General features: G+C 42.3%; 3 protein-coding genes across 3 annotated transcripts; all 3 read right to left on the bottom strand.

Annotated features, from left to right (window-relative positions):
- Positions 1–3,198: 3,198 nt before the first annotated feature.
- Positions 3,199–5,153, bottom strand: LOC138410836 (centrosomal protein of 83 kDa-like). Its single transcript, XM_069528545.1, has 2 exons — positions 3,500–5,153; positions 3,199–3,382 (listed from the first exon to the last, which is right to left on the bottom strand). The coding sequence occupies exons 1-2, from the start codon at positions 4,697–4,699 to the stop codon at positions 3,215–3,217; spliced, it is 1,368 nt and encodes a 455-aa protein (XP_069384646.1). The 5' UTR covers positions 4,700–5,153; the 3' UTR covers positions 3,199–3,214.
- Positions 5,154–5,947: 794 nt separating this feature from the next.
- LOC138410837 (centrosomal protein of 83 kDa-like) lies at positions 5,948–7,902 on the bottom strand. The gene is made up of 2 exons (XM_069528548.1): positions 6,249–7,902; positions 5,948–6,131 (listed from the first exon to the last, which is right to left on the bottom strand). Exons 1-2 carry the CDS (start codon positions 7,446–7,448, stop codon positions 5,964–5,966), a joined length of 1,368 nt encoding a protein of 455 aa, XP_069384649.1. The 5' UTR covers positions 7,449–7,902; the 3' UTR covers positions 5,948–5,963.
- A 6,300-nt stretch (positions 7,903–14,202) lies between these two features.
- LOC138410847 (calponin homology domain-containing protein DDB_G0272472-like) lies at positions 14,203–15,824 on the bottom strand. The gene is made up of 2 exons (XM_069528592.1): positions 14,504–15,824; positions 14,203–14,386 (listed from the first exon to the last, which is right to left on the bottom strand). Exons 1-2 carry the CDS (start codon positions 15,701–15,703, stop codon positions 14,219–14,221), a joined length of 1,368 nt encoding a protein of 455 aa, XP_069384693.1. The 5' UTR covers positions 15,704–15,824; the 3' UTR covers positions 14,203–14,218.
- Positions 15,825–15,836: the final 12 nt, after the last annotated feature.

The raw sequence follows: 15,836 nt of genomic DNA, 5'->3' as shown, positions 1-15,836 counted from the left end.
TTTGACTCTATATGGAACCATGACTTACAAAATGAACACCAGGGTGTATTGAGGAAGAAACAAGAGATGATTGATTCAATTTCAAATGTCTTTATTTTTTTAAGAATGGTTTCTCTCTTGTGACAAATGTACTTATTGTAAGTTGCTTTGGACAAAAGCATCTGCTAAATGCCCTAAATGTAAATATTTTCTTCATTTCCTTTGCCGCTTCTCCTCCTTCTCTCTGTCTAGTTTGTCTCTCTGCTCCTGCCTCTTCTTCTCTTGCAGCTCCTTCTTTTGCCTCTTCTCTGCCTCTTTCTTTGCTTGCTTTTGCTCCTTTTGAATCCTTGCCTTGTCCTTATCGGTCATCAAGGCCAGTTCCTGAAAAGACAGAGACGACAAGTGTTTAGATATTTTCTCTTTCGAAAGTCTGAATAAGAAACAAACTTAAAGTGCAACAAGTTCTTATTCAGATCAAACAGAGCTGATGTGACTTACCTGAAGCTTGATCTGTTTCAGAATGAGCAGCTTTAGTATGTCTGCCTCATGCTTGGCCGCCCACATCTGCTCAGTATTGCTGACCAGTTTCTCCAGCTCCTTGATTTTTGTGAAGCCAGCCTCCTTCTCAGCCTGCTCACTACTGAGATGGTCCTCCAGAGTGTTAACTTTCGTCTCCCACTCAGTCTTGTTCTGGAGGATCCTTGCCTCCATGGCTTGCTGCATGGACAGGAGTTTCTTGTTGCTGGCTTCCAGTGCCTTATTTTGACTGGTGAGACTGTTGATCAGCTGATCCGTATAGACAATTCTGGCCTCATGTTTGGTCACCCACTTCTCTTCTGTGACCTGGAGCTGTCTCTCCAGCTCCTTGATTCGATTGGAGCCAGGCTCCTTCTCCACCCGCTCACTACTGAGATGATCCTCCAGAGTGTTAACTTTAGTCTCCCACTCAGTCTTGTTCTGGAGGATCCTTGCCTCCATGGCTTGCTGCATGGACAGGAGTTTCTTGTTGCTGGCTTCCAGTGCCTTATTTTGACTGCTGAGACTGTTGATCACCTGATCCGTATAGACAATTCTGGCCTCATGTTTGGTCACCCACTTCTCTTCTGTGACCTGGAGCTGTCTCTCCAGCTCCTTGATTCGATTGGAGCCAGGCTCCTTCTCCACCCGCTCACTACTGAGATGATCCTCCAGAGTGTTAACTTTAGTCTCCCACTCAGTCTTGTTCTGGAGGATCCTTGCCTCCATGGCTTGCTGCATGGACAGGAGTTTCTTGTTGCTGGCTTCCAGTGCCTTATTTTGACTGGTGAGACTGTTGATCAGCTGATCCGTTTGGACAATTCTGGCCTCATGTTTGGTCACCCACTTCTCTTCTGTGACCTTGAGCTGTCTCTCCAGCTCCTTGATTCTACTAGAGCCAGCCTCCTTCTCTGCCTGCTCACGGCTGAGCTCGTGCTTCAGAGCCTTGATTTCTGACTGCCAGTCAGGCTCGTTCTGGAGAACTTTTGTCCCCATAGCTTTGAGCTTGGTTGTGAGCTCATTGATTTCCTCTTCCAGTGCCATTTTCTCATGCACTGTCCTGTCGATCACCTGTTCCCTCTGTTTAATGGAGTACTCCAGCTCATTGACGTGGTTGCACCTTTGCTTGAGGTCACGTCTGATCTTGTGGATCTCTGCCTGCTGGCTTTGACAACGAGTACTCAAGGACCTGTAGTCCTTCTCTTGGAGCCTCAACTCTTTCTTGGCATCCTTAAGGTCGAGCTGTAGTTCTTCCTTGAGTTTTTCATAATCTGCATTCTGCATGCTCTCCTTTTCCTTTTTCCATGAAGCTTCTTTGCAGGACATGGCGATCTTCAGACTGGCATTTTCATGAGCCAGATGCATATTCTTAGAATCCAAATTCTGCTTTTCCTCAAGGAGGTCCTCAAACAATTTCTCGTGGTCTGGCACCTGAAAGACTCGAACAAACATATAACAGTTAAAAACACAGTCCCACACTCACTTTGAATTAAATGTTGATGAACCAGACCAACAAATCATTGATTTAACCACCAGTACATTTAAATACAGTTTCTTCAATTCTGTTAAATACAGTCTCTACATACTATGGATGTCACGATATGAAATTTTGGCGCAGAGCCAGAGGAAATATCACGGTTTCAGGATTTACACGATTATTGATTAAATGAAAAACAAACAATATATAGCTAATGATATAACTAATTAACTACAATATTTATTATTATTGTCAACAATTACGTTTAATTACGTGACTTGCGAGAGATTTCACCACGCAGGGCACACACAAATTAAAAAAAATCACTAGTATGCTACTGCTAGCATTCTAGCATTAGCACCAATGTGATGGGTTCATTTAAAGTCCATCCCCTCACAGAAAAAATATTTTTGAGTTTGAGACAAACATTGGAAAAATAAAATAAAATCGTCGATGTGTCCTGCTTAGAAACCTTACCCTTCCTGACTTGTTCTTTGGCATGTTGGCTAAATATAGGGGTATTATATATGTGTACTGAAGTATATACTGTCTTCTGACGGTCTCGTGTATCGAAGATTTGTGGATCTGTGGTCTAGTTTTGGAGCTGTTGTGCTCATAAGGTCTCCTCCATAACTCCTATAGGCACTGAACCTGGTAGTGATGGCTTTGAAGTAAAGATAAATTACATTAAACAATCAAAGTCAAATATGACATCATAGACACTGTCACATTTGACATCATAGACACTGTCACATGTGACATCACAGAAGCTGTCACATGGGACATCACAGACACTGTTTAGTTAAATGTGATATTAAACAAACAGTTTTCCATGATATGAGCCCTACAATCATTTCTTTTTAGATGTGAATCTAAAATGTGAAGAATGAAAGTCTGAAAATACATCTTGTTTTTTAAAATCAGAAGTGACCACATTAGTAGGAGCGAGGGGTGGAGCCTGACTGAGAGCTCGAGGACACTGCATGCCCTCCTCGACCTGCACCCATTGGACATTACTAGCTTTCAATCACATCATATACACATCATATATTTGACTCTATATGGAACCATGACTTACAAAATGAACACCAGGGTGTATTGAGGAAGAAACAAGAGATGATTGATTCAATTTCAAATGTCTTTATTTTTTTAAGAATGGTTTCTCTCTTGTGACAAATGTACTTATTGTAAGTTGCTTTGGACAAAAGCATCTGCTAAATGCCCTAAATGTAAATATTTTCTTCATTTCCTTTGCCGCTTCTCCTCCTTCTCTCTGTCTAGTTTGTCTCTCTGCTCCTGCCTCTTCTTCTCTTGCAGCTCCTTCTTTTGCCTCTTCTCTGCCTCTTTCTTTGCTTTCTTTTGCTCCTCTTGAATCCTTGCCTTGTCCTTATCGGTCATCAAGGCCAGTTCCTGAAAAGACAGAGACGACAAGTGTTTAGATATTTTCTCTTTCAAAAGTCTGAATAAGAAACAAACTTAAAGTGCAACAAGTTCTTATTCAGATCAAACAGAGCTGATGTGACTTACCTGAAGCTTGATCTGTTTCAGAATGAGCAGCTTTATGTCTGCCTCATGCTTGGCCGCCCACATCTGCTCAGTATTGCTGACCAGTTTCTCCAGCTCCTTGATTTTTGTGAAGCCAGCCTCCTTCTCAGCCTGCTCACTACTGAGATGGTCCTCCAGAGTGTTAACTTTCGTCTCCCACTCAGTCTTGTTCCGGAGGATCCTTGCCTCGATGGTTTGCTGCACAGAGATGAGCCTCTGGTTGCTGGCTTCCAGTGCCATATTCTGACTGCTGAGACTGTTGATCACCTGATCCGTATAGACAATTCTGGCCTCATGTTTGGTCACCCACTTCTCTTCTGTGACCTGGAGCTGTCTCTCCAGCTCCTTGATTTTTGTGAAGCCAGCCTCCTTCTCAGCCTGCTCACTACTGAGATGGTCCTCCAGAGTGTTAACTTTCGTCTCCCACTCAGTCTTGTTCTGGAGGATCCTTGCCTCCATGGCTTGCTGCATGGACAGGAGTTTCTTGTTGCTGGCTTCCAGTGCCTTATTTTGACTGGTGAGACTGTTGATCAGCTGATCCATTTGGACAATTCTGGCCTCATGTTTGGTCACCCACTTCTCTTCTGTGACCTTGAGCTGTCTCTCCAGCTCCTTGATTCTACTGGAGCCAGCCTCCTTCTCTGCCTGCTCACGGCTGAGCTCGTGCTTCAGAGCCTTGATTTCTGACTGCCAGTCAGGCTCGTTCTGGAGAACTTTTGTCCCCATAGCTTTGAGCTTGGTTGTGAGCTCATTGATTTCCTCTTCCAGTGCCATTTTCTCATGCACTGTCCTGTCGATCACCTGTTCCCTCTGTTTAATGGAGTACTCCAGCTCATTGACGTGGTTGCACCTTTGCTTGAGGTCACGTCTGATCTTGTGGATCTCTGCCTGCTGGCTTTGACAACGAGTACTCAAGGACCTGCAGTCCTTCTCTTGGAGCCTCAACTCTTTCTTGGCATCCTTAAAGTCGAGCTGTAGTTCTTCCTTGAGTTTTTCATAATCTGCATTCTGCATGCTCTCCTTTTCCTTTTTCCATGAAGCTTCTTTGCAGGACATGGCGATCTTCAGACTGGCATTTTCATGAGCCAGATGCATATTCTTAGAATCCAAATTCTGCTTTTCCTCAAGGAGGTCCTCAAACAATTTCTCGTTGTCTGGCACCTGAAAGACACGAACAAACATATAACAGTTAAAAACACAGTCCCACACTCACTTTGAATTAAATGTTGATGAACCAGACCAACAAATCATTGATGTAACCACCAGTACATTTAAATACAGTTTCTTCAATTCTGTTAAATACAGTCTCTACATACTATGGATGTCACGATATGAAATTTTGGCGCAGAGCCAGAGGAAATATCACGGTTTCAGGATTTACACGATTATTGATTAAATGAAAAACAAACAATATATAGCTAATGATATAACTAATTAACTACAATATTTATTATTATTGTCAACAATTACGTTTAATTACGTGACTTGCGAGAGATTTCACCACGCAGGGCACACACAAATTAAAAAAAATCACTAGTATGCTACTGCTAGCATTCTAGCATTAGCACCAATGTGATGGGTTCATTTAAAGTCCATCCCCTCACAGAAAAAATATTTTTGAGTTTGAGACAAACATTGGAAAAATAAAATAAAATCGTCGATGTGTCCTGCTTAGAAACCTTACCCTTCCTGACTTGTTCTTTGGCATGTTGGCTAAATATAGGGGTATTATATATGTGTACTGAAGTATATACTGTCTTCTGACGGTCTCGTGTATCGAAGATTTGTGGATCTGTGGTCTAGTTTTGGAGCTGTTGTGCTCATAAGGTCTCCTCCATAACTCCTATAGGCACTGAACCTGGTAGTGATGGCTTTGAAGTAAAGATAAATTACATTAAACAATCAAAGTCAAATATGACATCATAGACACTGTCACATTTGACATCATAGACACTGTCACATGTGACATCACAGAAGCTGTCACATGGGACATCACAGACACTGTCAGTTAAATGTGATATTAAACAAAGTTTTCCATGATATGAGCCCTAAAATCATTTCTTTTTAGATGTGAATCTAAAATGTGAAGAATGAAAGTCTGAAAATACATCTTGTTTTTTAAAATCAGAAGTGACCACATTAGTAGGAGCGAGGGGTGGAGCCTGACTGAGAGCTCGAGGACACTGCATGCCCTCCTCGACCTGCACCCATTGGACATTACTAGCTTTCAATCACATCATATACACATCATATATTTGACTCTATATGGAACCATGACTTACAAAATGAACACCAGGGTGTATTGAGGAAGAAACAAGAGATGATTGATTCAATTTCAAATGTCTTTATTTTTTTAAGAATGGTTTCTCTCTTGTGACAAATGTACTTATTGTAAGTTGCTTTGGACAAAAGCATCTGCTAAATGCCCTAAATGTAAATATTTTCTTCATTTCCTTTGCCGCTTCTCCTCCTTCTCTCTGTCTAGTTTGTCTCTCTGCTCCTGCCTCTTCTTCTCTTGCAGCTCCTTCTTTTGCCTCTTCTCTGCCTCTTTCTTTGCTTTCTTTTGCTCCTCTTGAATCCTTGCCTTGTCCTTATCGGTCATCAAGGCCAGTTCCTGAAAAGACAGAGACGACAAGTGTTTAGATATTTTCTCTTTCAAAAGTCTGAATAAGAAACAAACTTAAAGTGCAACAAGTTCTTATTCAGATCAAACAGAGCTGATGTGACTTACCTGAAGCTTGATCTGTTTCAGAATGAGCAGCTTTATGTCTGCCTCATGCTTGGCCGCCCACATCTGCTCAGTATTGCTGACCAGTTTCTCCAGCTCCTTGATTTTTGTGAAGCCAGCCTCCTTCTCAGCCTGCTCACTACTGAGATGGTCCTCCAGAGTGTTAACTTTCGTCTCCCACTCAGTCTTGTTCCGGAGGATCCTTGCCTCGATGGTTTGCTGCACAGAGATGAGCCTCTGGTTGCTGGCTTCCAGTGCCATATTCTGACTGCTGAGACTGTTGATCACCTGATCCGTATAGACAATTCTGGCCTCATGTTTGGTCACCCACTTCTCTTCTGTGACCTGGAGCTGTCTCTCCAGCTCCTTGATTTTTGTGAAGCCAGCCTCCTTCTCAGCCTGCTCACTACTGAGATGGTCCTCCAGAGTGTTAACTTTCGTCTCCCACTCAGTCTTGTTCTGGAGGATCCTTGCCTCCATGGCTTGCTGCATGGACAGGAGTTTCTTGTTGCTGGCTTCCAGTGCCTTATTTTGACTGGTGAGACTGTTGATCAGCTGATCCATTTGGACAATTCTGGCCTCATGTTTGGTCACCCACTTCTCTTCTGTGACCTTGAGCTGTCTCTCCAGCTCCTTGATTCTACTGGAGCCAGCCTCCTTCTCTGCCTGCTCACGGCTGAGCTCGTGCTTCAGAGCCTTGATTTCTGACTGCCAGTCAGGCTCGTTCTGGAGAACTTTTGTCCCCATAGCTTTGAGCTTGGTTGTGAGCTCATTGATTTCCTCTTCCAGTGCCATTTTCTCATGCACTGTCCTGTCGATCACCTGTTCCCTCTGTTTAATGGAGTACTCCAGCTCATTGACGTGGTTGCACCTTTGCTTGAGGTCACGTCTGATCTTGTGGATCTCTGCCTGCTGGCTTTGACAACGAGTACTCAAGGACCTGCAGTCCTTCTCTTGGAGCCTCAACTCTTTCTTGGCATCCTTAAAGTCGAGCTGTAGTTCTTCCTTGAGTTTTTCATAATCTGCATTCTGCATGCTCTCCTTTTCCTTTTTCCATGAAGCTTCTTTGCAGGACATGGCGATCTTCAGACTGGCATTTTCATGAGCCAGATGCATATTCTTAGAATCCAAATTCTGCTTTTCCTCAAGGAGGTCCTCAAACAATTTCTCGTTGTCTGGCACCTGAAAGACACGAACAAACATATAACAGTTAAAAACACAGTCCCACACTCACTTTGAATTAAATGTTGATGAACCAGACCAACAAATCATTGATGTAACCACCAGTACATTTAAATACAGTTTCTTCAATTCTGTTAAATACAGTCTCTACATACTATGGATGTCACGATATGAAATTTTGGCGCAGAGCCAGAGGAAATATCACGGTTTCAGGATTTACACGATTATTGATTAAATGAAAAACAAACAATATATAGCTAATGATATAACTAATTAACTACAATATTTATTATTATTGTCAACAATTACGTTTAATTACGTGACTTGCGAGAGATTTCACCACGCAGGGCACACACAAATTAAAAAAAATCACTAGTATGCTACTGCTAGCATTCTAGCATTAGCACCAATGTGATGGGTTCATTTAAAGTCCATCCCCTCACAGAAAAAATATTTTTGAGTTTGAGACAAACATTGGAAAAATAAAATAAAATCGTCGATGTGTCCTGCTTAGAAACCTTACCCTTCCTGACTTGTTCTTTGGCATGTTGGCTAAATATAGGGGTATTATATATGTGTACTGAAGTATATACTGTCTTCTGACGGTCTCGTGTATCGAAGATTTGTGGATCTGTGGTCTAGTTTTGGAGCTGTTGTGCTCATAAGGTCTCCTCCATAACTCCTATAGGCACTGAACCTGGTAGTGATGGCTTTGAAGTAAAGATAAATTACATTAAACAATCAAAGTCAAATATGACATCATAGACACTGTCACATTTGACATCATAGACACTGTCACATGTGACATCACAGAAGCTGTCACATGGGACATCACAGACACTGTTTAGTTAAATGTGATATTAAACAAACAGTTTTCCATGATATGAGCCCTACAATCATTTCTTTTTAGATGTGAATCTAAAATGTGAAGAATGAAAGTCTGAAAATACATCTTGTTTTTTAAAATCAGAAGTGACCACATTAGTAGGAGCGAGGGGTGGAGCCTGACTGAGAGCTCGAGGACACTGCATGCCCTCCTCGACCTGCACCCATTGGACATTACTAGCTTTCAATCACATCATATACACATCATATATTTGACTCTATATGGAACCATGACTTACAAAATGAACACCAGGGTGTATTGAGGAAGAAACAAGAGATGATTGATTCAATTTCAAATGTCTTTATTTTTTTAAGAATGGTTTCTCTCTTGTGACAAATGTACTTATTGTAAGTTGCTTTGGACAAAAGCATCTGCTAAATGCCCTAAATGTAAATATTTTCTTCATTTCCTTTGCCGCTTCTCCTCCTTCTCTCTGTCTAGTTTGTCTCTCTGCTCCTGCCTCTTCTTCTCTTGCAGCTCCTTCTTTTGCCTCTTCTCTGCCTCTTTCTTTGCTTTCTTTTGCTCCTCTTGAATCCTTGCCTTGTCCTTATCGGTCATCAAGGCCAGTTCCTGAAAAGACAGAGACGACAAGTGTTTAGATATTTTCTCTTTCAAAAGTCTGAATAAGAAACAAACTTAAAGTGCAACAAGTTCTTATTCAGATCAAACAGAGCTGATGTGACTTACCTGAAGCTTGATCTGTTTCAGAATGAGCAGCTTTATGTCTGCCTCATGCTTGGCCGCCCACATCTGCTCAGTATTGCTGAACAGTTTCTCCAGCTCCTTGATTTTTGTGAAGCCAGCCTCCTTCTCAGCCTGCTCACTACTGAGATGGTCCTCCAGAGTGTTAACTTTCGTCTCCCACTCAGTCTTGTTCCGGAGGATCCTTGCCTCGATGGTTTGCTGCACAGAGATGAGCCTCTGGTTGCTGGCTTCCAGTGCCATATTCTGACTGCTGAGACTGTTGATCACCTGATCCGTATAGACAATTCTGGCCTCATGTTTGGTCACCCACTTCTCTTCTGTGACCTGGAGCTGTCTCTCCAGCTCCTTGATTTTTGTGAAGCCAGCCTCCTTCTCAGCCTGCTCACTACTGAGATGGTCCTCCAGAGTGTTAACTTTCGTCTCCCACTCAGTCTTGTTCTGGAGGATCCTTGCCTCCATGGCTTGCTGCATGGACAGGAGTTTCTTGTTGCTGGCTTCCAGTGCCTTATTTTGACTGGTGAGACTGTTGATCAGCTGATCCATTTGGACAATTCTGGCCTCATGTTTGGTCACCCACTTCTCTTCTGTGACCTTGAGCTGTCTCTCCAGCTCCTTGATTCTACTGGAGCCAGCCTCCTTCTCTGCCTGCTCACGGCTGAGCTCGTGCTTCAGAGCCTTGATTTCTGACTGCCAGTCAGGCTCGTTCTGGAGAACTTTTGTCCCCATAGCTTTGAGCTTGGTTGTGAGCTCATTGATTTCCTCTTCCAGTGCCATTTTCTCATGCACTGTCCTGTCGATCACCTGTTCCCTCTGTTTAATGGAGTACTCCAGCTCATTGACGTGGTTGCACCTTTGCTTGAGGTCACGTCTGATCTTGTGGATCTCTGCCTGCTGGCTTTGACAACAAGTACTCAAGGACCTGCAGTCCTTCTCTTGGAGCCTCAACTCTTTCTTGGCATCCTTAAAGTCGAGCTGTAGTTCTTCCTTGAGTTTTTCATAATCTGCATTCTGCATGCTCTCCTTTTCCTTTTTCCATGAAGCTTCTTTGCAGGACATGGCGATCTTCAGACTGGCATTTTCATGAGCCAGATGCATATTCTTAGAATCCAAATTCTGCTTTTCCTCAAGGAGGTCCTCAAACAATTTCTCGTTGTCTGGCACCTGAAAGACACGAACAAACATATAACAGTTAAAAACACAGTCCCACACTCACTTTGAATTAAATGTTGATGAACCAGACCAACAAATCATTGATGTAACCACCAGTACATTTAAATACAGTTTCTTCAATACTGTTAAATACAGTCTCTACATACTATGGATGTCACGATATGAAATTTTGGCGCAGAGCCAGAGGAAATATCACGGTTTCAGGATTTACACGATTATTGATTAAATGAAAAACAAACAATATATAGCTAATGATATAACTAATTAACTACAATATTTATTATTATTGTCAACAATTACGTTTAATTACGTGACTTGCGAGAGATTTCACCACGCAGGGCACACACAAATTAAAAAAAATCACTAGTATGCTACTGCTAGCATTCTAGCATTAGCACCAATGTGATGGGTTCATTTAAAGTCCATCCCCTCACAGAAAAAATATTTTTGAGTTTGAGACAAACATTGGAAAAATAAAATAAAATCGTCGATGTGTCCTGCTTAGAAACCTTACCCTTCCTGACTTGTTCTTTGGCATGTTGGCTAAATATAGGGGTATTATATATGTGTACTGAAGTATATACTGTCTTCTGACGGTCTCGTGTATCGAAGATTTGTGGATCTGTGGTCTAGTTTTGGAGCTGTTGTGCTCATAAGGTCTCCTCCATAACTCTTATAGGCACTGAACCTGGTATTGATGGCTTTGAAGTAAAGATAAATTACATTAAACAATCAAAGTCAAATATGACATCATAGACACTGTCACATTTGACATCATAGACACTGTCACATGTGACATCACAGAAGCTGTCACATGGGACATCACAGACACTGTTTAGTTAAATGTGATATTAAACAAACAGTTTTCCATGATATGAGCCCTACAATCATTTCTTTTTAGATGTGAATCTAAAATGTGAAGAATGAAAGTCTGAAAATACATCTTGTTTTTTAAAATCAGAAGTGACCACATTAGTAGGAGCGAGGGGTGGAGCCTGACTGAGAGCTCGAGGACACTGCATGCCCTCCTCGACCTGCACCCATTGGACATTACTAGCTTTCAATCACATCATATACACATCATATATTTGACTCTATATGGAACCATGACTTACAAAATGAACACCAGGGTGTATTGAGGAAGAAACAAGAGATGATTGATTCAATTTCAAATGTCTTTATTTTTTTAAGAATGGTTTCTCTCTTGTGACAAATGTACTTATTGTAAGTTGCTTTGGACAAAAGCATCTGCTAAATGCCCTAAATGTAAATATTTTCTTCATTTCCTTTGCCGCTTCTCCTCCTTCTCTCTGTCTAGTTTGTCTCTCTGCTCCTGCCTCTTCTTCTCTTGCAGCTCCTTCTTTTGCCTCTTCTCTGCCTCTTTCTTTGCTTTCTTTTGCTCCTTTTGAATCCTTGCCTTGTCCTTATCGGTCATCAAGGCCAGTTCCTGAAAAGACAGAGACGACAAGTGTTTAGATATTTTCTCTTTCAAAAGTCTGAATAAGAAACAAACTTAAAGTGCAACAAGTTCTTATTCAGATCAAACAGAGCTGATGTGACTTACCTGAAGCTTGATCTGTTTCAGAATGAGCAGCTTTATGTCTGCCTCATGCTTGGCCGCCCACATCTGCTCAGTATTGCTGACCAGTTTCTCCAGCTCCTTGATTTTTGTGAAGCCAGCCTCCTTCTCAGCCTGCTCACTACTGAGATGGTCCTCCAGAGTGTTAACTTTCGTCTCCCACTCAGTCTTGTTCCGGAGGATCCTTGCCTCGATGGTTTGCTGCACAGAGATGAGCCTCTGGTTGCTGGCTTCCAGTGCCATATTCTGACTGCTGAGACTGTTGATCACCTGATCCGTATAGACAATTCTGGCCTCATGTTTGGTCACCCACTTCTCTTCTGTGACCTGGAGCTGTCTCTCCAGCTCCTTGATTCGATTGGAGCCAGCCTCCTTCTCCACCCGCTCACTACTGAGATGGTCCTCCAGAGTGTTAACTTTCGTCTCCCACTCAGTCTTGTTCTGGAGGATCCTTGCCTCCATGGCTTGCTGCATGGACAGGAGTTTCTTGTTGCTGGCTTCCAGTGCCTTATTTTGACTGGTGAGACTGTTGATCAGCTGATCCATTTGGACAATTCTGGCCTCATGTTTGGTCACCCACTTCTCTTCTGTGACCTTGAGCTGTCTCTCCAGCTCCTTGATTCTACTGGAGCCAGCCTCCTTCTCTGCCTGCTCACGGCTGAGCTCGTGCTTCAGAGCCTTGATTTCTGACTGCCAGTCAGGCTCGTTCTGGAGAACTTTTGTCCCCATAGCTTTGAGCTTGGTTGTGAGCTCATTGATTTCCTCTTCCAGTGCCATTTTCTCATGCACTGTCCTGTCGATCACCTGTTCCCTCTGTTTAATGGAGTACTCCAGCTCATTGACGTGGTTGCACCTTTGCTTGAGGTCACGTCTGATCTTGTGGATCTCTGCCTGCTGGCTTTGACAACGAGTACTCAAGGACCTGCAGTCCTTCTCTTGGAGCCTCAACTCTTTCTTGGCATCCTTAAAGTCGAGCTGTAGTTCTTCCTTGAGTTTTTCATAATCTGCATTCTGCATGCTCTCCTTTTCCTTTTTCCATGAAGCTTCTTTGCAGGACATGGCGATCTTCAGACTGGCATTTTCATGAGCCAGATGCATATTCTTAGAATCCAAATTCTGCTTTTCCTCAAGGAGGTCCTCAAACAATTTCTCGTTGTCTGGCACCTGAAAGACACGAACAAACATATAACAGTTAAAAACACAGTCCCACACTCACTTTGAATTAAATGTTGATGAACCAGACCAACAAATCATTGATGTAACCACCAGTACATTTAAATACAGTTTCTTCAATTCTGTTAAATACAGTCTCTACATACTATGGATGTCACGATATGAAATTTTGGCGCAGAGCCAGAGGAAATATCACGGTTTCAGGATTTACACGATTATTGATTAAATGAAAAACAAACAATATATAGCTAATGATATAACTAATTAACTACAATATTTATTATTATTGTCAACAATTACGTTTAATTACGTGACTTGCGAGAGATTTCACCACGCAGGGCACACACAAATTAAAAAAAATCACTAGTATGCTACTGCTAGCATTCTAGCATTAGCACCAATGTGATGGGTTCATTTAAAGTCCATCCCCTCACAGAAAAAATATTTTTGAGTTTGAGACAAACATTGGAAAAATAAAATAAAATCGTCGATGTGTCCTGCTTAGAAACCTTACCCTTCCTGACTTGTTCTTTGGCATGTTGGCTAAATATAGGGGTATTATATATGTGTACTGAAGTATATACTGTCTTCTGACGGTCTCGTGTATCGAAGATTTGTGGATCTGTGGTCTAGTTTTGGAGCTGTTGTGCTCATAAGGTCTCCTCCATAACTCTTATAGGCACTGAACCTGGTATTGATGGCTTTGAAGTAAAGATAAATTACATTAAACAATCAAAGTCAAATATGACATCATAGACACTGTCACATTTGACATCATAGACACTGTCACATGTGACATCACAGAAGCTGTCACATGGGACATCACAGACACTGTCAGTTAAATGTGATATTAAACAAACAGTTTTCCATGATATGAGCCCTACAATCATTTCTTTTTAGATGTGAATCTAAAGTGTGAAAAATGAAAGTCTGAAAATACATCTCGTTTTTTAAAATCAGAAGTGACCACATTAGTAGGAGCGAGGGGTGGAGCCTGACTGAGAGCTCGAGGACACTGCATGCCCTCCTCGACCTGCACCCATTGGACATTACTAGCTTTCAATCACATCATATACACATCATATATTTGACTCTATATGGAACCATGACTTACAAAATGAACACCAGGGTGTATTGAGGAAGAAACAAGAGATGATTGATTCAATTTCAAATGTCTTTATTTTTTTAAGAATGGTTTCTCTCTTGTGACAAATGTACTTATTGTAAGTTGCTTTGGACAAAAGCATCTGCTAAATGCCCTAAATGTAAATATTTTCTTCATTTCCTTTGCCGCTTCTCCTCCTTCTCTCTGTCTAGTTTGTCTCTCTGCTCCTGCCTCTTCTTCTCTTGCAGCTCCTTCTTTTGCCTCTTCTCTGCCTCTTTCTTTGCTTTCTTTTGCTCCTCTTGAATCCTTGCCTTGTCCTTATCGGTCATCAAGGCCAGTTCCTGAAAAGACAGAGACGACAAGTGTTTAGATATTTTCTCTTTCAAAAGTCTGAATAAGAAACAAACTTAAAGTGCAACAAGTTCTTATTCAGATCAAACAGAGCTGATGTGACTTACCTGAAGCTTGATCTGTTTCAGAATGAGCAGCTTTATGTCTGCCTCATGCTTGGCCGCCCACATCTGCTCAGTATTGCTGACCAGTTTCTCCAGCTCCTTGATTTTTGTGAAGCCAGCCTCCTTCTCAGCCTGCTCACTACTGAGATGGTCCTCCAGAGTGTTAACTTTCGTCTCCCACTCAGTCTTGTTCCGGAGGATCCTTGCCTCGATGGTTTGCTGCACAGAGATGAGCCTCTGGTTGCTGGCTTCCAGTGCCATATTCTGACTGCTGAGACTGTTGATCACCTGATCCGTATAGACAATTCTGGCCTCATGTTTAGTCACCCACTTCTCTTCTGTGACCTTGAGCTGTCTCTCCAGCTCCTTGATTCGATTGGAGCTAGCCTCCTTCTCCACCCGCTCACTACTGAGATGGTCCTCCAGAGTGTTAACTTTAGTCTCCCACTCAGTCTTGTTCTGGAGGATCCTTGCCTCCATGGCTTGCTGCATGGACAGGAGTTTCTTGTTGCTGGCTTCCAGTGCCTTATTTTGACTGGTGAGACTGTTGATCAGCTGATCCGTTTGGACAATTCTGGCCTCATGTTTGGTCACCCACTTCTCTTCTGTGACCTTGAGCTGTCTCTCCAGCTCCTTGATTCTACTAGAGCCAGCCTCCTTCTCTGCCTGCTCACGGCTGAGCTCGTGCTTCAGAGCCTTGATTTCTGACTGCCAGTCAGGCTCGTTCTGGAGAACTTTTGTCCCCATAGCTTTGAGCTTGGTTGTGAGCTCATTGATTTCCTCTTCCAGTGCCATTTTCTCATGCACTGTCCTGTCGATCACCTGTTCCCTCTGTTTAATGGAGTACTCCAGCTCATTGACGTGGTTGCACCTTTGCTTGAGGTCACGTCTGATCTTGTGGATCTCTGCCTGCTGGCTTTGACAACGAGTACTCAAGGACCTGTAGTCCTTCTCTTGGAGCCTCAACTCTTTCTTAGCATCCTTAAGGTCGAGCTGTAGTTCTTCCTTGAGTTTTTCATAATCTGCATTCTGCATGCTCTCCTTTTCCTTTTTCCATGAAGCTTCTTTGCAGGACATGGCGATCTTCAGACTGGCATTTTCATGAGCCAGATGCATATTCTTAGAATCCAAATTCTGCTTTTCCTCAAGGAGGTCCTCAAACAATTTCTCGTGGTCTGGCACCTGAAAGACTCGAACAAACATATAACAGTTAAAAACACAGTCCCACACTCACTTTGAATTAAATGTTGATGAACCAGACCAACAAATCATTGATTTAACCACCAGTACATTTAAATACAGTTTCTTCAATTCTGTTAAATACAGTCTCTACATA

The sequence above is a fragment of the Paralichthys olivaceus genome, chromosome 7, assembly GCF_024713975.1.
Source record: "Paralichthys olivaceus isolate ysfri-2021 chromosome 7, ASM2471397v2, whole genome shotgun sequence".
In the NCBI taxonomy this organism is placed as follows: Eukaryota; Metazoa; Chordata; class Actinopteri; order Pleuronectiformes; family Paralichthyidae; genus Paralichthys; species Paralichthys olivaceus.
This window is presented reverse-complemented; position numbering and strand designations above follow the sequence as displayed.